At 35.0% G+C, this 23,145-nt stretch overlaps 1 protein-coding gene across 4 annotated transcripts in view; it reads left to right on the top strand.

Moving 5' to 3' along the window:
* STXBP3 (syntaxin binding protein 3) overlaps window positions 1–20,587 on the top strand; it is a 46,240-nt gene extending 25,653 nt beyond the window's left edge. For all 4 annotated transcript variants that reach the window (XM_042251785.2, XM_042251775.2, XM_004002262.6 and 1 more), the window contains 10 exons: window positions 1,792–1,887; window positions 2,028–2,085; window positions 6,711–6,776; window positions 7,554–7,634; window positions 8,522–8,660; window positions 9,658–9,764; window positions 10,316–10,408; window positions 12,287–12,372; window positions 19,135–19,283; window positions 20,153–20,587. In XM_042251785.2, coding sequence (XP_042107719.1) covers window positions 1,792–1,887; window positions 2,028–2,085; window positions 6,711–6,776; window positions 7,554–7,634; window positions 8,522–8,660; window positions 9,658–9,764; window positions 10,316–10,408; window positions 12,287–12,372; window positions 19,135–19,283; window positions 20,153–20,247 — 970 coding nt within the window. In that variant the 3' untranslated portion in view covers window positions 20,248–20,587. The remainder of the gene's footprint in view (window positions 1–1,791; window positions 1,888–2,027; window positions 2,086–6,710; window positions 6,777–7,553; window positions 7,635–8,521; window positions 8,661–9,657; window positions 9,765–10,315; window positions 10,409–12,286; window positions 12,373–19,134; window positions 19,284–20,152) is intronic.
* Window positions 20,588–23,145: the final 2,558 nt, after the last annotated feature.

Genomic DNA, 23,145 nt, shown 5'->3' on the forward strand with positions numbered 1-23,145 from the left:
TTTTGGTATATTTGCTTCCTTAATTATGTCTGCAACAAAAATAGATTTTAAACAGCTGGAATTGTACTTTTCACTAAATAAACCAGGCCCACTACAATATTTATTGAAGTGGAAAACATATTCAAGTTGGTTAGGATGTGATTATTCTGAATTGGACATTCAAAAGTATGTAAACGTGCATCTTGTCACCATAATGTATTTAAAAATACTAGAAGATTAGAAAACTATATAGGATGGTTATTGAGAAGAGAAGCAGTTTTACCAGTTTGGTACCTATTGATTTAACTCTGATATAAGCATATTAACTTTAAAAGTAATATCAAATAGTTAAATGAAAAATGAAATTATTTTTCTATTAAGGAACCATTTTATTGTCACCTTTGTATATCATTTATGTATGTACATACACACACACATATATAACATGTTATTTGAGTGTATACCACATGCATAAATATATATATAACATGTTATTTGATATCATAATTTGAAAATCCAGATTGGCATTTTTCAGCCAAGAGTTACTGCTTGGAAGTAATAAAAATGAAAATTAGTTTTCTGAAATCTTATGTTTAGTAATTTTATAGATTAAAAAATCCAAAAATTTGTGCTAATTATATTTAATATTTTTTCTTAAATATTGTTTAAACTAATTTTGCATTTTCTCTTATATTTTTATTTGCCTTCTAGTCAAATTCTGAGTTTTTCTTTGTTATTTGTATTAATGTTAGCTGACAGAGCAACATAGCTATTTTTCTAGTATAAAAGTTTTAAGCAGTTTATTCTGAATTTTCAGAAAGGATGTTATTTATCTCTCTTACCCTTTAGGTCTCTAAACCTGCATTGCTCAAGAGATTTGGAAATGACTTAAAGTAATGGACACTAAAGGATTTGGTTCCCGTCTATTGACATTAACTTTCAGACATTTCTAACCTAGTACTTAAAATATTTATCTCCCTAGGTTTGCTGGCAAGGAAAGCAAGATTTAATTTTTTTAAGGGTAGTGGAGAGACTTATTTAAAAACAAAAATCAGAGATACTCCTTTTCTTATGAGTCAAGAAAGTCTAGGGATCAGACTAGAGGGAAGCATGAACTTCCCTATGGATTGTGTTCCATCATGATTTTTAATGGAAATAATACAGAGCAGAAATTTCTAAGTATCCATTTGGAATAATTTCTTGAACCTCTTTAACTGCCTCTCAGCTCAGTAGAACTCATTAAAGCAATCAAAGTTTTTAATGGCTACATTAGTTTTTCTCTCATTGCCTTTCCCAGTTCTTTAAAGGAGATGTACTTATAGGGTAAGGAAAGAATATAGAAATAGATAAATATATGTGTTTGTGAATTTTGTACCAACTCTGAAATACCTTCAGTACTTAATAGACTTCATTAGGGAGTGACATTTCTTAATGGATGTTTGACAATTGTGTTGATGGTTATTAGTACATCAAAAGTATTGTTTTGAGCAATTAGAATATAAGTTGTTAATATATTCGCTCTTGTTAAAGTTGACTGTGGAACACTGAATTTTTGTTTCTAACATACTGAGATAAAACTCTGTAATAATGACAGCAAAAAATAACATTGAAAGTAAAAAGGTCATGGTGGGCGTAGCACTTGATTTTTGTTGTATGGATAGCAATATGCCTTAGTTTTGAGTAGGTCTTCATTATCCTCCTAAAATCTTCAGTTTCTTGAGCTGTGTCTTAAAATTGTTGTTTATAAAATTTTTTCTTTTACTTTATCTGGCACAAAATAATCCAAAAGTTTCATACTTCTCTTACTTGTAGATATAAGACAGATGGGAAGGAAAAGGAGGCAATCCTTGAAGAAGATGATGACCTCTGGGTCAAAATTCGACATCGCCATATTGCAGTTGTATTAGAGTATGTGAACCTGTTTTAATTTTCGTTCCATATTTTTAAAAAATACGAATTACAGAGTACCAATAGTACATTTTTTAATCTTAAGATACTTTTGTGAATTACACTTTAGAACTTTAAAGAATTTTCTTATAATTTGACAGGGAAATTCCCAAGCTTATGAAGGAAATTTCATCAACAAAGAAAGCAACAGAAGGAAAGGTAAGAGTGTTAATATAACTTTCAGGTTATGACAAATGTGAATTTTAAAGTTTGTGTAAAATTTTTTATCTTTTTAACTTTCCATTTGAGAAGTTTCTAACATACACAAAGTAGAGAAAATAAACTTTCTTGTACCCATTACCCAGCCTCAACACTTAGCAATATTTTATCTGTCTTTAAATGTCTCTACATTTAAAGTTTATTTTTAAAAGACCATTTAGCCAATTGCATAAACGTATTCATGTTAGGGTTTTTAATATTAAGGTATGGTAGCTCAGTGATAAAGAATTGGCCTGCAGTGCAGGAAACCCAGGTTTGATCCCTGGGTCGGGAAGATCCTCTGGAGAAGGGAATGTCAACCCACTCCAGTAGTCTTGCCTGGGAAATCCCATGGGGACAGAGAAGCCTGGCAGGCTACAGTCCATGGGGTTGCAGTGTCAGACACAACTGAGGAACTAACACTTTCACTTTTCACATTCATAATTTACCTAAATAAAATGCACAAATCTTTTTTTTTTTTTCCAAGACACATATCATCTGAATTTTATTTATTAGTATTTTTTCATACCAGTGATAGTTTTGAGACTTTGTTAAATAAAACTTTGTAAGATATTCCAGGTAAACATACACATAGGAAAGCACAATACATTGCAAACCAGAGTTAACGGTAAATCAGTGTATACTGAATAACTTTTTACATACATATATTTGTATTCATACACACACACATGTAAACACACACCATGTGGAACTGCCACCTAAATCAAGATATAGGACATTACTGTCATTTCAGAAAGTTCCACAATAATATCTGTGAATAAAGAAAATTTATCCTATCCTTTGGAGAAGGCAGTGGCACCCCACTCCAGTACTCTTGCCTGGAAAACCCCATGGACGGAGGAGCCTGGTAGGCTGTAGTCCATGGGGTCTCGAAGAGTCGGACATGACTGAGTGACTTCACTTTCACTTTTCACTTTCATGCCTTGGGGAAGGAAATGGCAACCCACTCCAGTGTTCTTGCCTGGAGAATCCCAGGGACAGGGGAGCCTGGTGGGCTGCCGTCTGTGGGGTCGCACAGAGTCGGACACGACTGAAGCGACTTAGCAGCAGCAGCAGCCTATCCTTTTGACTCTTTATACATTTTACACTAATTCCTTGGTACCTCCTACTTGGTATTTTCTTAATACCTCCCAGCAGTAAAATATAGAGTAGAACTGGTGACAGGATATCCTTCTCTCATTCCCAGCCTCGGGGGAAATGTGTTTGATATTTCATCATTGGGTATTATGGTAGTTTTAGGTTATTTTAGATACATCCTTTGTCAGATTAAGAAGTTCCCTTCTATTCCATATTTGTCAACAGGTTTTTTTTGTTTTTTAAATCAACAATGAGTGTCAGATTTCATCAAATGCTTTTTCAGCACCTATTATTTTTTCCTTTTTTATTCTGTTAATGTGATGCGTTACATTCATTGTTCTCTAACATTAAACCATCCATGCGTTCTTAGAATTAGCTCCACTAAGTTATGATACCTTATCCCTTTCCTATATCACTGGATTCTGCTTGCTAATATTTTGTTTAGAATGTTTACTTCTAGGTTTATGAGCAATAGTATTTCTACATTTACAAGTAATAATTCTTTTTATTCTTGTGATGATGTTCTAGGCAGTTTTGGTGGCAAAATTACATTGGTCTAAAATAAATTGTAATGCTTTCCCTGTCACATTATTCTCTGGAAGTGTTTGTATAACGTCGTTACTTCTCCCATCATTGCTTGAAAGACTTCACAACTGAAGCAGTCTGGGCATGGAGTTTTCTTTATGGGGAAGTCTTTAATTATAAGGTCTTTAATAGGTACAGAGCTCTTCAGATTTTAATTTTTTCTTATATCACTTTTGGGATACTGCATTTTTAAGGGATTTGTCTATTCAATCTACATTTTCAAATATCCTCTTATCTTCTCAGTGTCTATAGAACCTGTACCTATGTTCTGTTTAATCCTAATTTTGTTGATTTGTGTTTCAGCCTCTTTACTGTTACCATCCCCTATTTATATATTATTAGTATTTCGAAGAACCAACTTTTGGCTTTGCTGATTTTTTTTCTGTATGTTAGTTTTATATTCAATTGATTTCAACCTTCTTTGGCTTGTTTTTCTTTTTCTAACTTCTTGAGTCAGATGTTAAGAACATTGATTTTTTACTTTTTTCTCTCCTATATATATTTAGTTATTTCCTTCTTAACATTATGTAGCTGCATTCCCCAAGTTTTGGAATAACCTATTTTTACTTCCATTTAGCTCAGAATATTTTCTCTAATTATAATTTCTTCTTTGACTCATGTGTTATATAGGAATCTTTTTTATTATTTCAAAGAGTTTGTGAGTTTTCTACTTATCTTACTGTTACTGAGTTGTAGTTTAATTATATAGTGGTCAGAGAATGGAGTCTGTATGAGTTTAGTCCTTTGAAATTTGTTCAGGCTTGGCTTATGACCTGTCATATGATCTGTTGTAAATACCCTATGTGTACTTGAAAACAATACAAATTCTGTTAATGTTAATTAAGCCAAGTTGGTTCATCATGTTATTCAAATATTCTATCTCTTTACAAATTTTTAATCTGTTTTTTTAATATCAGTTACCAGGAATGGTATAATGTATGGCTGAATTAGTCTAATTCTTAAAAAAATCTTGTCAACTCTCGAAGCTATATCATCTGATGCACCCTTGTTTAATTAGACTCTATAAATTTAAGATAGTTTTCTTTCTATTGAATTTATCTTTTATCAGTATAAAATGTCATTTTCATTTTCATTTGCAGTATTCTTTGCCTTAAACTCTACTTTGTCTGATTTTAATATAGCCATACCTGCTTTATTTTGACTAGTGCTTTTTAAAACCGAGTTAGGAAGTAAAGTTCCCCTTTATAGTGTATGATTCTGTGAGTTTTGACAAATGTATACTCTCATAAAACCACAACCAAGATATAGGATGGTTCCATCAATATCCCCCATTGCCTTCTGCCACTTTGTAGGCAACCTCTCCACCTTAGAACCACTATTCTTTTTTTCTATTATTATAGTTTTGCCTTTTCCAGAATGACAGCTAAGTGTCATTTATGAAATAACATAATAATAACAATATGGCTTTTTCCTTTAATCTATTGCACTTGACATTCATCCATGTGACATATAACAGTGGCTTCAGCATTTTTACTGCTGAGTAGTATTCCACTGTATGGATATATTGTATGGATGTTATCCGTTCACAAATTGCAGAACATTTAGGTTTTTCCCAAGTTGATGGCAATTACAAATAAAGCCACTATGAACATTCAAGTTTTGTGTGAACAGATGTTTTCATTCACTTGTTTAAACAAGAGTGGGATTGCTGGATCATATAGGAAATGTATATTTAATCATATAGAAAACTTCCAAACTTACTAGTTTGCTGTACCATTTTATGGTCTCACCAATAATGTATGTCATTCATTGTGTTTTTAATTTCAAAGATTGCATTTAGTTCTGGGACATTCATTGAATTTTTTTTAATAAAGTCTGATTCTCTACTGATATACTCCATCTTTTCGTTCATTTACAGTTTATCTTTTCCCCTGTTTTCTTTAACATAAATGTGTTATTTTAAATTCTTTGTCTGCTAACTCAAGCATCTGGATTGTTTTGAGTCTGCTTTTATTGACTGTTTTTACCACTTGAGTATTACTTTTTCCTGTTTTACATGTCCAGTTATATATTGTATGTTGGACCTTGTGGATGCTATATTGCAGAGGCAGTTGATGATGTTCTGTCTACAAAGAGTGCTGAATTCTTTTCTGGCAGTCAGTTAATTTGCTGGTGAATTACCTAAATTGTGTGGAAATTTCATGTGAGGCTTTTGTTACGTTGAGTGTATTTCACTTTTGCATTTAGTTCAAAGACGTAGTCCTTCCAGGACTGAATGTCTGGGATGTTCACTTAGAGCTCTTTACTTTGTCTGGATCAGAGAATGCCAATACTGTCTTAGTGTAAAGACCATGTGAAATCTCTGCAGTCGTTCTCTGTTAGGCCTCTAAGACTTATGCCCTGTACACATGCAGCTTAGTATTTGGCCAGGCACCCTAAGGCATCTCCTCTACACATCTGTGAGTTATGCTGTGACTGGCTTTTACTCTCGAGTACCCTGGACTGCAGACCCTACCTCAGTAGCCCCAAACTCGGATCTCTTTTTCCTCTGCTCAGAGAGACTTTTTTTCTGCTTGAATTCTACTTCCTTTTACTGTGCTTTGGAAAATGTTCCAGAGAAGAGCCAGATGAGTGCAGGGATCACCTCCTGTGCTTCCCTTTGTTCAAGTAACCTAACTTTTAACTATTTTTAAGACATCCTTTGCTTGAAAGCTGTTGTCTTTTTTTATTTTGTCCAATTTTGGTTTTGTTTATTGTGGGAGAATAATTTTTATATCAGCTACTTTTATCATGGCTCAACTGAAAACCTTTTGAAATTGTTTTTTTTTTAATTGGCAAATATTTAGTAAATTAATAAAAATTTAAAACTATAGGATTTAAAAGTTATTGTATAAAATAACTGAATCATAAGTTAGTTTTTTAAAATGTTTGATTTTTCCTAGACATCACTTAGTGCTCTTACCCAGCTGATGAAAAAGATGCCCCATTTCCGTAAACAGATTACTAAGGTAAGAGGTATCATATATAAGAAATCATTTTTAATTTATTAGTCCACTCAGTTCTGTAATCAAGTTTAGCAGTGGGTATCATGGAATACTTGGTATTAGTTGACCTTTAAACCCTTACTTTAGGTCTGAGAAATACCCCAAATGTCTAAGCTACCCAATAGAGTTCTCTATATTTGTTCAAATCCATCCAAAACATTTTTATATCTTTGTCTTGAACAGCCAGAGAAACTTTATTTTTTATCAGCTTGATAAGAAAATTCAACATTGCATTGACAAGTCCTTGTTATTATGCTTGCTTCTTTGAATTAATAGTTACATATTAGTAAATTTTAAAGCAAGTAAAGCTGTGTGAGCAGGTAAATTATTTTTTTTTGTTTTTGCTGTTCTGATCCTTCTCAGAAGTCATTGCCAGAATAATACTAAAAAAAATTTTTATCGTATTACTCCCTAATCAAAAATCAATAATGTAAATTCAAACTTTTTCTGCTTGACTTTATGGACTTCACTGGTTTTTTCTCACTTTATTTTTCACTACTTGTAAACCCAATACAAGTTCAGCCCTTTTGTTCTGTTTTTTGTGGTCTGTTGATTATCCCCTTTAGATCATGATAATTTCCACTTTTTTTGTTTCTTGAGTTGTTTCCCTTGATTTACATGGTACCTCCTTCCCACCTAAGCTCATACTTCCCTTCAGGCCCATCTCAAAAGTTTAGTATTATCAGTTACACAAAAAGAAATGAAAATGCTTTAAATAATTGATTTTTTCCTGTTTTTCAGCAAGTTGTTCATCTTAACTTAGCAGAAGATTGCATGAATAAGTTCAAGTCTAATATAGAAAAGCTCTGCAAAACTGAACAGGTAAGTGCAGAATCAGAAACACCTATATTTAAGGTAGATTTCCAGAATTAACTTTGTAAGGTAAAACCTAACTTTTTGCTCAATATAGTGCCCTAAACCATACAATATCTTTTAGAAGGAGATACACCCACTTAGTATTTAATACAATATTCCTTACCAATTCCAACAAGTAGCTATACAGTATCATGTTAATAGTAGGCTGTCCCTCCTAATCTGCATGTTTGGTTGAATGGGATGATTTCAATGTTTGGAGCATTAATTCAGGGTAACATTGTTGGCTGGCCTTTTTCAGTGGGTGCAGCATTTCAGGTAACTCCCTGCAGAGTACTTACTGTGTAGGCACATTTAATTAAAGGCTCCTCTCTGATGCCAAAACTGTTCAAATCAGTACTGTCTAATAGAAATAGAACACAAGTCATATGTAATTTTAAATATTCTAGTCATTACATTAAAAATGTAAAATGAGATGAGTGTGGTTAATTTTAATAATATACTTGATTTAGCTCAGTACATCCAAAACACTATCATTTCAACATGTAGTCAGTATAAAACAATTATTGAAATATTTTTATACTTTTTTTCAAATGTAAATCTTCAAACTGTTGTTTTTACTTATAGCTCATCTTGATTCAGACTAGACCCATTTCAAGTGCTCAGTAGCCACATGTAGTTCCTGTCTCCCATGTTAGCAAAAGTTTAATGATTTTCTTCCTTTCTGAATTGTTTTGACTTTTTACATTTTATACAGTAATAGTTTACAAGTGATGCTCACATTTCCTAGGAAATATCATCAATGTTCCATTAAAATTTGGCAAATTTTAGTAACATTTTTAACTGAAAAATGAATTTAGATCATAGACCACTGACTATATTTCATTTTCATTAAGGACCTAGCACTTGGAACTGATGCAGAAGGACAGAAAGTCAAAGATGCTATGCGAGTACTCCTTCCAGTTCTACTCAGCAAAAATCATGATAATTATGATAAAATAAGAGCAATCCTACTTTATATCTTCAGTATTAATGGTAATATAGATTGTTTATATTTCAATGAATATATTAAGATAAAGATCAATTCAGTTCAGTCGCTCAGTCGTGTCCGACTCTTTGTGACTTCATGAATCGCAGCACGCCAGGCCTCCCTGTCTATATCACCAGCTCCTAGAGTTTACTCAAATTCATGTCCATCAAGTCGGTGATGCCGTCCAGCCATCTCATCCTCTGTCGTCCCCTTCTCCTCCTGCCCCCAATCCCTCCCAGCATCAGGATCTTTTCCAGTGAGTCAGCTCTTTGCATGAGGTGGCCAAAGTGTTGGAGTTTCAGCTTTAGCATCAGTCCTTCCAATGAACACCCAGGGCTGATCTCCTTTAGAATGGACTGGTTGGATCTCCTTGCAGTCCAAGGGACTCTCAAGAGTCTCTCCAACACTGCAGTTCAAAAGCGTCAATTCTTCAGCACTCAGCTTTCTTCACAGTCCAACTCTCACATCCATACATGACCACTGGAAAAACCATAGCCTTGACTAGATGGACCTTTGTTGGCAAAGTAATGTCTCTGCTTTTTAATATGCTATCTAGGTTGGCCATAACTTTCCTTCCAAGGAGTACCCAGATCTAAAATCACTTTACAATAAGTGGTTTACTACTGGTCATAAGAGAATCTTAGAAAAATTAAAGTGAAAAGTGAAAGTGAAGGTTGCTCAATCATGTCTCTTTGAGACCCCATGGACTATAAAGTCCATGGAATTCTTCAGGCCAGAATACTGGAGTAGGTAGCCTTTCCCTTCTCCAGGAGTTCTTCCCAACCCAGGGATTGAGCCCAGGTCTCCCGCAGGAAAATCAAAAGTAGTGGTTAAAGTTGATTAAGGTAAATAAAAGGAAAAATGTGGAATTGGGAACAAACTGAAGGTTATATAATTTAAATGTTTGCTTTGTTTTAAAAAAGCTTTATTCTTGGGTCCCTAAACCTAGAAATGATTGTGGTAGCAGTTATTTGACTGTGCATTCATTTTTATTTATCTAAGGAACTACAGAAGAAAACTTGGACAGGTTGATCCAGAATGTAAAGATAGAAAATGAGAGTGACATGATTCGTAACTGGAGCTACCTTGGTGTTCCCATTGTCCCTCCAGTAAGAAATCTTACATTCTGTATATACTTATACATGTGCGTGCATGGTTGTTTGCATTAAATATGTTTTCTTACGTGGGAATCCGTGTGAACAGTCTTCTTAATTTCCTTTGTAGATTTGGTAAGTAAAATATTAAAAATTTTCTTTTCTTTTCCATGTATGAGTAATTTTGGACAAATACATTTTTCTAGTGAATTTATATCTTTTAGCTTCTGTTGTAATTTTCTATTTATGCTTTTCTTTCTATGATTTATTTATAGCAAAATTTGAAGTCTGTAGAATCTTACTCTTTCCTATCAAGTTTTATATAAGCATTTTGGAGAAAACATAGTTTCTGATACTATCATAAATTTTATCATTAATGTACAGAAATACTGTGAAGTTATGTAACTACACCTATTCAGATTTTTTTAGTGGACTTTTCCACTGTTAGTTTTAAGTCAAATGCAACATAGTATTTGTTGTAAATTAAACATCTTGATAGAAAAGATAAAGAGAGTATCACTAAGTAAAATCACTGATTTTTAGTTTTTTTCCTCTAATTATATTAGTCTCAACAAGGCAAACCATCAAGAAAGGATCGGTCTGCAGAAGAAACTTTTCAACTGTCTAGATGGACGCCTTTCATCAAAGATATTTTAGAGGTAAAATTCATTAAATTTTATTTATACTCTGCCCTTTGTAAAATATTTTTTACTCTCTGTCCATTTATCTGTCAGTTTGGGTCAGGAATTACCTGTAGTACTGAGAGGGTCCACAAAAGAAGACTGTATCTGATATCTAGGGAGGAGAGAAAGCTCTTGAAAGTTCTCCCCCACTGCCAATTCATACCACTAATTGCCTCAAAATAAATTTTAAAAGCACAGGCATGCTTTATGAAAAAGACTCTGTTGTTTGAAATTACTATATAGCAGAAATATAAATAATTTAGTTGAATGAAAGTTCAACAAAATAACATTTTTTGTGACCACTATTAGAGTGTTAAATTCCAATATTCTTAGAAATGATTTGTGATTAAAATGTAAACCTCACTATCATTTGCTTTTATAATTGACAGATGGCTGATTCTTTTAGTACTGTTTGCTTTTAGAAAATAATTTTCAATTTTAGGAAGTTAGAAAATGAACTAATAATTGCATTATGAGCTCAATAAAGTCATAATCAGATAGTTCTATTTATTCCGATTTGCCTTTAACTTATTAAACATTAATTTCTGTTTTCCTTTGGAAATTGGGTATAGTTTATCCCATGATTTTTCTGTTTTGCTTGACTAATTCTATGTCATTTACACATGCTTGATATAGATGAAGATTTCAAAGAGTTTAGACTTTTTTCCTTGCAATGTAAGATTTTTTTCCTGGTCTGTAACAAGGATGTAGAACTAAGGAGTTTTTCTTTGCTACTGATAGTATTCTAAAAATAAGAATTGACCTTCTCAAACCCTTTAACAAGGATTTGCATGTTAAATTCAAAAACTCCGCTTTACCTCAGTAGCAACCTAAGGCCTTTAGGGTTCTCCTGAAGCTTTGATTCTTCACATCTTGCAGTCTTATTGAAATACTCTAGGACTACGGAGGACCTTGTGTCCATTCCGACTTATTGTTGCTGTTAATGTTCTAAAGCTGTGGTGTTCTAAATCGGTGGTCTTCAAACTTTTAATTATGTACACTTTCTCATAATAAATGTGATCAGGAGCCTACAGTATGTGGCTATTTATAAACTATGTAAGTGCTGTACTGATTAAAACACTGTACATTTATTTATAAACTATATAAATGCTGTACTGATAAAACATTATGTGTGTATTATATACATACACATAAATATCATAAGATGTTAACCGTAAAAAGAAGGAAACATTTTTAAATGAAAAAGAAAGCTTCTTCCATCTCATCAGATGGTCTTGAATACACCTAGGCCAGGATACATGTTTTGTTTTCAAGCCGTCACTATGAAGGGCAAAGACTTCCCTGGTGGCTCAGACGGTAAGGTGTCTGCCTACAATGCAGGAGACCCGGGTTCAGTACCTGGGTTGTGAAGATTTCCTGGAGAAGGAAATGGCAACCCACTCCAGTATTCTTGCCTGGAAAATCCCATGGACGAAGGAGCCTGGTAGACTATTGTCCATGGGGTCGCAAAGAGTTGAACACAACTGAACAACTTCAGTTATGAAAGGCAAGGCCTGAACTCTGGTAGCCTAAGAGGTCTGTCAGGATTAAGACGGTATTTAGAAGCCCCTAGCATTCTCGAGATAAATACCCTGATAAAGTACCTGGGATTTTCACACCAAAGTGGGAACCCTGTAAATAAGAAATGTAGGCATGCAATAAATATTGGTTTAATAATTGCATTAATTTTGTAGCAAATAAGATTTGTGAGTTTCAAAAAGAGGGCTAACCTTATTTTATTAAATATGTATCCTTATGTTCTTTAATTGTAAATACAAGTTTTGAGTTTTATGTAAAACAAAATATTGGAGTTTATAGTATCTTCTTGATGGATTTAATTCTTACCTTCCCTAGGATGCCATTGATAACAGATTAGATTCAAAAGAGTGGCCATATTGTTCCCAGTGCCCAGCAGTCTGGAATGGCTCAGGAGCTGTAAGGTAAAATCTATAAATGAAAGTCAGTGAGATTTTCACTGTGATATTGCAGACTAATAACTGGAATGGGACACAGATATTCCTATATTGACGACTCTCCTTGAGGCATGTAGTCACTTAAAGGTAGTTTTTCTTTAATGTAACCTGTCTTAATGAATCCAGATACGCAATGGGGCTTCCCAGGTGGTACAGTGGTAAAGAATCCTCCTGCCAGTATAAGAGACTTGGGTTTGGTCCCTGGTTGGGGAGATCCCCTGGAGTAGGAAGTGGTAACTCACTCCAGTATTCTTGCCAGGAAAATTCCATGGACAGAAAAGTCCATGGGATCACAAAGAGCCAGACATGACTGAGCGACTGACACACAGACACACATGCACACATAGACATATTTCTTAGACATCTCCCCTTTTTTCTTTCTTCACATTAGCAGATGACATAATCCTTTCTGATGACTTTTGGTGAGAAAATATTTGAAGCATTCAGAAAGCTGGAGATAGTATTATAATGTATACTCTATACTTGGTGCCCAGATTAACAAATGAATCATTTTAAATACAGTTCAAGCTTCCTGTATATCACTCTCTGATTTTTATTATTCTCCCTTCTTCACTATCTTGAATTTGCTGTTTATCATTGACCTATATATCTTCATACATTTTCCACATATATTTGTATTCTAAACAATGTATAGAGTTCTGTTTTGCAGGATTTTTCTACTGGTTTTTGGTTTTTAGCAGTTTAACTGTTATGTGCCCAAGTAGAGTTCTTTCTGTGTTTGTTCTTCCTGGGGTTAGTTGAATTTTCTTGGATTTACAAGTTAATAGTGCTCATCAAAATTTGGGGAGTTTTCAGTTGCTGTTTCTTCAAATTTTTTCTGCCTACTTCTTTCTCCCTCTTCTGCTTTTGAAACTCTATCACCCAGATGTTGGAAAGTTTGACTTTGTCTTATGGGTCACTGAGGCTCTGTTTACCTTTCTTCCACTTTTTTTCTTTCTGTTCTTCAGATATGCTAATATCTATTGATCCATCTTCAGTTCTTTGATTCTTTAGTCTGACATCTCAAATCTGCTATCAAGCCCATCTACTCAATTTTTCATTTCATTATTGTACTAATCACCGTTTGAATTTCCATTTGCTTCTTTTTTACTTTCCATTTCTCTTTTGAAATTCTCCATTGATGTAACATATTGTTAGCATAATTTTCTTTAATTATTTGATCATATTTATAATAGTATCTTTGAAGTCTGCTAAATCCAACATCCAGATTCACTTAGGGTCAGTTTCTGTTGATGGTTTTTTCCCAGCATGTGGATCACCCTTTATTGTTTTCTTACACATCTACTAATTTTTGGCTGAAAATTAGGCCTTTAAGATACTGTATTATGTAACAGCAACTCTAAGTTGTTTTTTGTTTTAGTAACTTGTATAGATTTTAAGCTGTGGGATCAATGCCCCCTTGCAGTGTAGCCACTGATGTCATTGTAGGGCTTTTTTAATTTTAAATTTAATTTTTTAGCTTGGTTGCTAGCAGTTGCCCTATGTCTGAATAGTTTAGAGGTCAGCCAGTTATCTAGGCAGAGTTTGTATTTAGACAAAAAAACAACCTCAAGCCTGTAAACCTTTCATCGATTGCTGATCAATCTGATTGTGGGTTAAGGACTGCATTACAAGTCATAGTCAGTTCTTGAGTCTTCTCCCCACTATCCCCCTTCTTTTTTTCTTATTTTTTTCCTTGGGCTTTCTCTGGCTTACCCTGGCACAAGCATAATTTGGCAGTCAGCTAAGGATGTGGGGGTGCTTTGTCTTCTTTGGCTTTCTTACTCTCAAGGTTTCCCCATTAAATTTCTGGCTGATATGCTGCCTCTCCCATCCTGGGACCAGGGTGTTGTGCTACCAACGCTGCAGATCTACTCTAAACCAGGTCTGCCTTTAACTAGCAAAGCTATAGGATTTTGTACTCACTTTGCTTCCTACCTTGTATCAAGTCTTCCGCCTTAGGCAGTAGAATTGGTGGTTCTCACAGCCAGCTTCAAGTCAGTAAAGCTACAGTTTTTGCTGAGTTGGAAGAACTGTGCAGGTTGGATGTAACCTCAGGCCAAAAGGTCGCATAGAATGGTGGTGACCACCATTCTTACCTATATACTAACATTTTTTAAGAGTAAATGCTTCTTAATTTGTCATTTGCCTGTGGTTCATTTTCCCAAGTGATCTGAAATGGTTTTTTCCCCCACAGTTTCATCCAGGTTTATACTTGTTTTCTTGGTGGGCAGTCTTCTGACCATCTTACTCTATCATGACCCCAAGCTCTCTTTGTGTTTTTAATCTTAATATAAATGGTGACATGTTGTGTCTTCCTGCAACTTTTTTTTTTTAATCTATGTATTTATTTATTTTGGTTGCACTGGGTCTTTGTTGCTGTGTACAGGCTTTTTCTAGTTTGGTGAGCAGAGGCTGCTCCTTGTTGTACCTGGGCTTCTCATTGCAGGGCTTCCCGTGTTGCTACAGGCTCAAGGTTCATGCGCTTCCGAAGTTGCAGCATGCAGGCTCAGCAGTTGTGACACGTGGGCTTCAGTAGTTGCAGCTTATGGGCTCTAGAGCACGGGCTCAGCAGCTGTGCACATGGGCTTTAGTTGCTCCGCAGCATGTGGGATCTTCCCAAACCAAGGATCAAACGTCCCCTGCATTGGCAGGCAGATTCTTATCCACTGTATCACCAAGAAGTCCTGCAACGTGCTTTTAAGTTTCTCTCAACATTATCCATGTGATATTTATCCCAAATTGATACATGTATACAGTTTTTACTGCTGTTTGGTGTATTCTTATATGATTCTCACAGTTTATTCATGTATTTTCCACACAATGGAAATTTAGACTAGGTCAAAACTAGCACCCTTCCTAACAATATGCAGTAAGCGTTCTTAAACATTTACGTGTGTTTGAGTATTTCTTTAGGGTAATTCTCTTGGTCTAAAGACCTTTTATTTAGTTTCATTTTCCCCTTTTCTCCTATTTTAGAAGTTACATAGCTTACTTGTACTTTCATAGCAGTTATCTTTAGAATTATAGTACACATCTTTGACTCACCAAAGTCTGAGATTAGTATCTTTGCCCTCTTGATGAACAGTACAGAGCTTTAGAAAACTTAAACTGTACACTCCTTGAATGGTCTCTTAATTCTTTATGGTTTCACCTTAGTCTTTTTTATTTCCAGAGTTAATGATGAACACTGTTGTCTTTTAGTTGTATGTGCATGTTGGCCAGTTATGTTGTGTACCGCTTCTGCTTGCATCCCCTTTTTTGAGCTCAGTTATATTCTTTTCTGATGTGTATCCTTTAGAAATTTTTTCAGTGTGGGTCTCTCAGTGGTAGAGTCTCTATGGTTTTGTTTGTCTGAAAATGTCTGTATTATTGTTCTTACATGCTAGCTTTGAATTTCTAGGCTCATGGTAATTTTCACGCAACACTAAGGTGTTATTCTGCTGTTCCTTGGTTTCCAGTTTAGCTCTTGGGAAGGTGTGTGTATGGGGGCGGGGTGTTTTCTGTCAGTTTCGTCATACTTTTATATAGGTAGTTTGCCTTTGCTCTCTGGTTGCTTTTTGTCTTTGATATCCTGTACATTCCCTATGCTATGTTTACCTAGGGTTTGTTTTTGTTGTTTTCATTGGGATTCAAATGTATTTCCTAAAATCTGAGGTTTCATATCTTTCATAAATTCTTGTTTTATTCAAACATCTCATATTATTTTCATGCCTTGTAGTATCTCTTTGAGTTTTAATATTTCTTTTACTTTTTGTATTTCATTTTAGAAATTTTTCTTTGGATTTAATTTTCAATTCTTTAGTTCTGTCGTGTATTTGTACCTAAACTGCTGAGTAAGCTACATTTATTTATCTTTTTAGTTTCTGTGTTCATCGACTTTACTTTTCCTTCTTTCTTTCTTTATTTTTTTTTAGAAATTGTCCTCGTTTCTTTTTCAGATATGCTTGGATTTCCTTGTCCTTATTTTGTCTGCTTTCTATTCTACTTTATCATTTTCAACAGTCTATTGTTTACTAAAATGATAAATACTAAAATTTACTGAATTCAACATCTGACGTTCTTTGGGTTCTAATTTCACTGCTTTTCATTTCTGCAAACACTTACGGTTGCTTATTTCCTCATGCGCTTTGTTGTTTTGGATTCTGAGCTTATTTCAGTACCCAGGATCAAGAGTGTTACCTGCAGAGAGGTTTTGCATATGCATCTTTCAGCTGTGCTTTTAAAAAGATGCTTGCTCTTATTTTAACAGGAGCTTCTCGGTGGTTTCTAGAGTGAGAGTTCTGGGATATGGAGATGTAGTCATCTATGTGTCTTTCAGAGTATAAACTAGCACAGTGTCTTAGACAGACATATGAAACACAGTAAATGTAATCCTGATGTCCTGAAGTTGCTATTCAGAAGCTTAGAAATTGTTAGAATCACATAATCATTTTGAGCAAATATTACTTGTTTTTCTTTTGCTTTCTAGCTTTATCTTGCCTTTTTTGGACATTTTTAAATCACAGTTGTACTTATAGTACGTCCTTGATGTATTCTGTACGGAAACCAAGAATGTGTCTTGTTCCTCTTTCACCTTTCAAAACCAGCTACTAAATCTCTTTACTTTTTCTGTTGTTTACTACCTCGTCATTCCTTACAATGGCAGATGGAAATTACCATCCGAAAGGCTAGACTGAGAACATTGTTAAACGTTTACCATGATATCCTATATTGTATGTCTTAGAGGTATCTAGAATATGGTTTCCAGAGTATGTATAAGATAATACATTGGATATTATTCTTACACTAAGAAAAGGAGAAGTTAAGGTTTATTTTACTAGAGCACATATATAATTTAGACATATTTTTAATAGATTACATAAATGTTTATTTTTAAATATTGTTTTCAAATAAAAGCTCAGAATTTTTACCAGACGGTATGGGAACAAATATAGTGATTTTTATAACTTAAAGCAGTGCTACCCAATAGAACTTTCTTACAATAATGGAATGTCTTTTATCTGCACTGTCCTGTTTATAACCAGTAGCCATATATAACTGTTGAGCACTTGATATGTAGCTAGTGTGACTGAGAAACTGAATTTTATTTTAGTTAAGTTTAAATTGCCTCATGTGGCTAGTGACTGCTATCTTGATCAGTGCAGATCTAGAGCATTCTAAGGGGGGAGGAGATAGAAATAACAGCTGTGTATTTAGTGGTTTCCCAGTATCAGATTCCATATAGTATATTCTGTGTATTATTGCATTTAATCTTGAAAACAACCCTTGAGGTTTAGAGAGAGGTTAAGTAACTTACTAAAAATAATACAGAATTAAAAAGAAGCAGAATCAGAATTGGAACCCACATTGCTTTTTTTTTCTAACCAGCATTATTGAGGTAATTGATTTCATAATGTTGCGTACGTTTAAGGTATACAGCTTGATGTTTTGACACACATACACTGTGAAATCACCACAAGCTAGTTAATATACCCGTCACCTCCACATACACATAACTACCATTTTCCCTTCTTCCCTTTCTTCTTTTGTGGCAAGAAGACTTAATTAAAATCTGTCCTCTTAGTATATTTCAAATATACAGTATGGTTTTGTTAACTATAGTCTCCACGTTCTATATTAGAGCTCTAGAACTTACTCATCTTGCATGGTTGAATTTTGTGCCCTTTGAACCAACACTGTCTCATTCTCTTCCCCTGCCCACCTTTCCTGACCACCAGCATTCTTCTGTCTGCTTCTGTGAGTCTGACTGTTTTCAATTCCACGTATAAGTGAGATCATACAGTCTTTCTGAGTCTGCCTTATTTTACTTAGCATAATTTCCTCCCAGTTTATTCGTGTTGTTGCAGATGGAAGAATTTGCTTCCTTTTTAAGGATGAACAATATTGTACAGTATATATACACAGTTTTTTTGGGTCAGTTTGTTCATTGATGGGCATTTAGGTTATTTTTATATCTTGACTATTGTTACTAACACTGCATTGAACACAGGCATGCAGATGTGTTGGATAGCTCCTGCCTGGATATCTGGATATCTCAGCACTTCACCGACTTCCAGCAAGGGGCATTCCAGGACCATGTTAGCTCCAAATCAGTGCCTGTGCTTCCCCACCTCCACTATGTCTTTTAAACTCTACTACTGTCTCAGTGCAACCCGCCCTGCTTTTATTTAACTTCAGTAAGTTATAGACTTTCCAGGTATACTGTGTGTTTATCTGAAATAAATAAGACAGGCCCTTAGCTCTGTTTGGGGCTTCCCAGATGGCTCAGAGGTAAAAAATCCATCTGCATTGCTGGAGACACAGGAGACGCAGCTTTGATCCCCGGTTGGGAAGTCCCCTGGAGGAGGAAATGGCAACCCACTCCAGTATTCTTGCCTGGAAAATCCCATGGATAGAGGAACCTGGTGGGATGTAGTACATGGGATCGCAAAGAGTTGGACACAACTGAGCACACACACACACACACACACACAGCTCTGTTTTATAGGTAACATGCTGAGCTAGATTGTGAGTCATTTGTCCAAACTCTCTCAGATCAAAATTGAACTTAAAGTGGGGCTCTCCTGCCTCGCTCTTGGTGCTCCAGTCATACCATAGTTAAGTCATTTTCTTAAAATCAATGCAGTTGATGCCAAATTTGAGTTTGCCTGAGTTAGGCTGTTTCAAAAGACTACAAGCAGTATGGTTTTGGAAATATTTTTAACATGTCCATGTTTATTTTTTTAGTGCTCGGCAGAAACCCAGAACTAATTATTTAGAGGATCGAAAAAATGGGTCTAAGCTGATTATTTTTGTGATCGGAGGGATTACATACTCTGAAATGCGTTGTGCCTATGAAGTTTCTCAGGCACATAAGTCCTGTGAAGTTATTATTGGTAAGACTTGTGTTTTCCTTTTGTCTGTTTTTTTAAAACAAACTCTTAGATGCAAAAATATATATGTAAAACTTTATCTTGTAATTTACATTTAGAACTAAATTGTTGAGTGCAAAAAAATATATTTTGAATCAGTGTGTTTTATCTGATGTACCAGTTTTTTCCTGGTTGACCTTTTGATGATTTTTTAAAATTACAATTCTGATTTTGAGAGAATGAGTTTCAGGAATATTGCATTCTTTAAATATCATTAAATATATCCTATGAATATATGAAATATGTGAAATATGAAATATTTCATATGAAAAATATTTCATCCTATCCTTTTCTTGCTTTCATGATTAAATACTTTTTGAAACATTTATTTCTACTACAGAAATATTTTGAAACTTTTTGTGGCTGTGGACCTGCGTTGGCCGAGCCTGTGTTGAATTTAGTTTTAAGAATTTCAGTCAAAGCCACTGATGCCTAGACTCTCCTGGCCTGTGGAGATGCAGCATCTGTACATAAAGCTTCAGTCTGTGGTTCTGCTTAATAGTTCCCTGTGACTGAATTCACAGTGATTCTTGCTGTTCTGTCAGGGGCACAGGCTAACCTCCGATTTTGCTCTTCAGTGTATCAATATATAGTACAAAGTGGTTACTACAGTACAAAATATAGTAGTGGACGTTGTTTGTGAAGGGTTACTGAGTGTGCTTAATGAAGAGGAAGGATTAAAATATTGTAGTTTAGGAAGGCATACTACAGAAATTTTGTTAAGCTGCCCCAAGCTACTGCACTTTGTATATTTGAAGGACAAGGCAATATAGTTAGCCAGTGAAAATTGATTTGACTGCTGGCCTCTGAAGATTTATCTTTTCCTCTTCCAGGATCCACGCATATTTTAACACCCAGAAAACTGTTGGATGATATAAAGATGCTGAATAAGCCCAAGGATAAAGTCTCCTTTACTAAAGATGAATAACATTTTGGGTGGGGAACAATTTAGAGATTCTTATTAATTTGTTCAACTAAAATAGATCGAGACATTGTTGCTCTCATGTAATTTAAACAGTGTAAATATTTTAAGGAATAATGACTTTCAGATGTATTTCTTAAGGGACTGTCTATGATTACATATCATTGGATTTGCCATTTTTAATTTAAATATGTAAAGTAATTCAATCATTAATTGAAATATTTTACAACATTTACTGTCTTGCTAAGTATTTCTAAAAATCACAATTTTATATAATTTTGAAATGTTTAAATTAACAAACAAATAATGAACATTCTAAGAGAAAATAAATACATACTTACAAAAATTATCTTTGTTTTTTGGCCGGGAGGATGGAAACATTGGGAAACTTCAATTTCTAAGAGAATTACAAAGAAGTAAAAGAATGTATCATAATCTTTCTACCAAGGTTACTCCTTTTGACTTAGATGATAATGATGTAGTCTTTGCATAAGGTTGGATAATGTGAACATATGGGTGTACAAAGGGAACCCCTCCTCTCCATTCCCGATCTGTCCTTTTACCTGGCCTCATCATGTTCTGTCATATAAGGGACCCTAATTTTATATATCACTTATCTTCAGAATTTTGCTCTTACAAATAATGCTGCATTGTGAGTACATACCTTTGCAAATATCTCTTTAATGTAAATTTCTAGTGAGGACATAGCTGTCAGAATGTTTGTGCATTTAAAATACTGACACCACCATTTAAAATTTTTATTTAGATAAATCTTATCACTTTTCCTTTATGGCCTCCAAATTTGTATTGTACTTAGAGCTATCTTTGCACCCAAGGTTTTAAATTCACCCATTGATCTTCCAGAGCATTTTGATAGGTTCATTTTATTTTTCATAAGTAACTCTCACCATCCCTCTGGAATTGATTTTAGTATGAGAATGTATGCTAGATATTGTCTCTTAGCATCTGGCATTATGTCCCATGCCTCCCCATTCCATGTCACAAGGGATGAAAAGCTAAAAAGGAAGTTTTTCAGACTCAAAGGTAAGTGGGCTTCTGAACAGGTTAGATTCTACTTATTTTTATATTTGCATTTGGTCAGGGTTTTGAAGGTAAAAAGGAGGCAGAGGCCATCTGCTGTGGCTGTGCCAGTGGACAAGTAAGCTCCTACCTGCAGGAGTTGTTTGCAGCAACCAGACTGCACGCTTTAGTGTCTGTCACCTGCTTCATGGCTATGAGGCAGTCTGGTGGCAGCTGGTGGCACTACCTTCCTGTTCCCTGCGTCAGATTGTGATATGGCATGAGACTAAAAACAGAGCCCCAAGTTTTTCCCCCTTCAGCTTTCCCATGATTTTTAAGGACTAAATTCTCTGTATTAAAGTATTAAAACACACTCTTCTTAAAATATCTAGAGGACTTTCTATTCCTTCAGAGAGCCCTGATTGATAACAGTATTTAACAGAGATCCGTTTTTCTTTCTTTCTAAATAGATACCTTACCAAATTTTATTGGGCAATCCCTCTTTCCCCAATTAATCCGAAATACCTTGCTCATAAACTAAGTTTGAAATTTGGTCTGTTTCTACATTCCTTTTTATTAATTTACAGTTTATTTTCTTCTATTTTACATTTTAAGTTTTCTGTTGGAGTATAGTTGATTTACAGTGCTGTGTTAGTTTCAGGTGTGCAGGAAAGTGGATCAGTTATACATCTATCCACTCTAGCTTCTTTTCCCGTGTAAGTCGTAGAGTTTGCTGTGCTATTCAGTAGGTCCTTGCTAGTTATCCATTTTATATTTAGTAGAATATATATGCCAATCCCAATCTCCCAGTTTATTCCCTGTTTTAGAGGTTGTTTTTTTTTTAATGTGGACCACTTTATTGAAGTCTTTTTTGAATTTTTTGCAACACTGCTTCTGTTGTGGCCTTTTGGCTACAAGGCATGTGGGATCCCAGCTCCCCAACCATGGATCAAACCTGCACCCCCTGCGCTGGAAGGTAAAGTCCCAATCACTGGGCCCCCGGAGAAGTCCCTCTGTCTAATTTATTAATGATTATTATTTTATTTGGCTCTGCTGGGTCTTAGTTGTGGCACACAGGATCTTTGATCTTTGTGCTGCATGGGGGAGTTTTGGTTGGAGCATACGAACTCTTAGTTGGGGCATGTGGAATATAGTTTCCCAACCAGGGATCAAGCCTGTGCTCCTACCTGCGTTGGGAGTGTGGAGTCTTATCAGTGGGCCACCAGGGAAGTGCCTCCCTATTTTAATTCATGTTGTTAACAGGTGGACATAATCTCTATTCCACCCATACCAGAATTACCATTATTTTTTTCAGAAAATCTCTGGGTATTTCATTTTTAAAAAGTGAACTTTAGCATCATTTTGTTAATACCAAAAGTTATTTTGATATTTTCATTAGGCCTGGTGGCTCAGAGGTTAAAGCGTCTGCCTACAATGTGGGAGACCTGGGTTTGATCCCTGGGTCGGGAAGATCCCCTGGAGAAGGAAATGGCAACCCACTCCAGTATTCTTACCTGGAGAATCCCATGGACGGAGGAGCCTGGTAGGCTACAGTCCACGGGGTCGCAAAGAGTCAGACACGACTGAGCGACTTCACCTTCACCTTCATAGTAAACTTATAGGTTAATTCAGGGAAAATAGGACCTTAAGAATCATGATTTCTTTATACAGGTATTGCATATCGCCATAGTATTTTTCATGGTTCCACGTAAGTTGGACCTTCTATCATGTTTTTCAGACAGACTTTTTTTATATATAGGATAGTTACTGTTTTGACATATTTCAGAACTTGCTATTTTTCTAAGTAATGCTAATAAAATAATGTGCAAATGCTTTATATGTGAGGCACTGTTTTAAGGCAACGGCATCCCACTCCAGTACTCT

The sequence above is a fragment of the Ovis aries genome, chromosome 1 (assembly GCF_016772045.2).
Source record: "Ovis aries strain OAR_USU_Benz2616 breed Rambouillet chromosome 1, ARS-UI_Ramb_v3.0, whole genome shotgun sequence".
NCBI classification, from domain to species: Eukaryota; Metazoa; Chordata; class Mammalia; order Artiodactyla; family Bovidae; genus Ovis; species Ovis aries.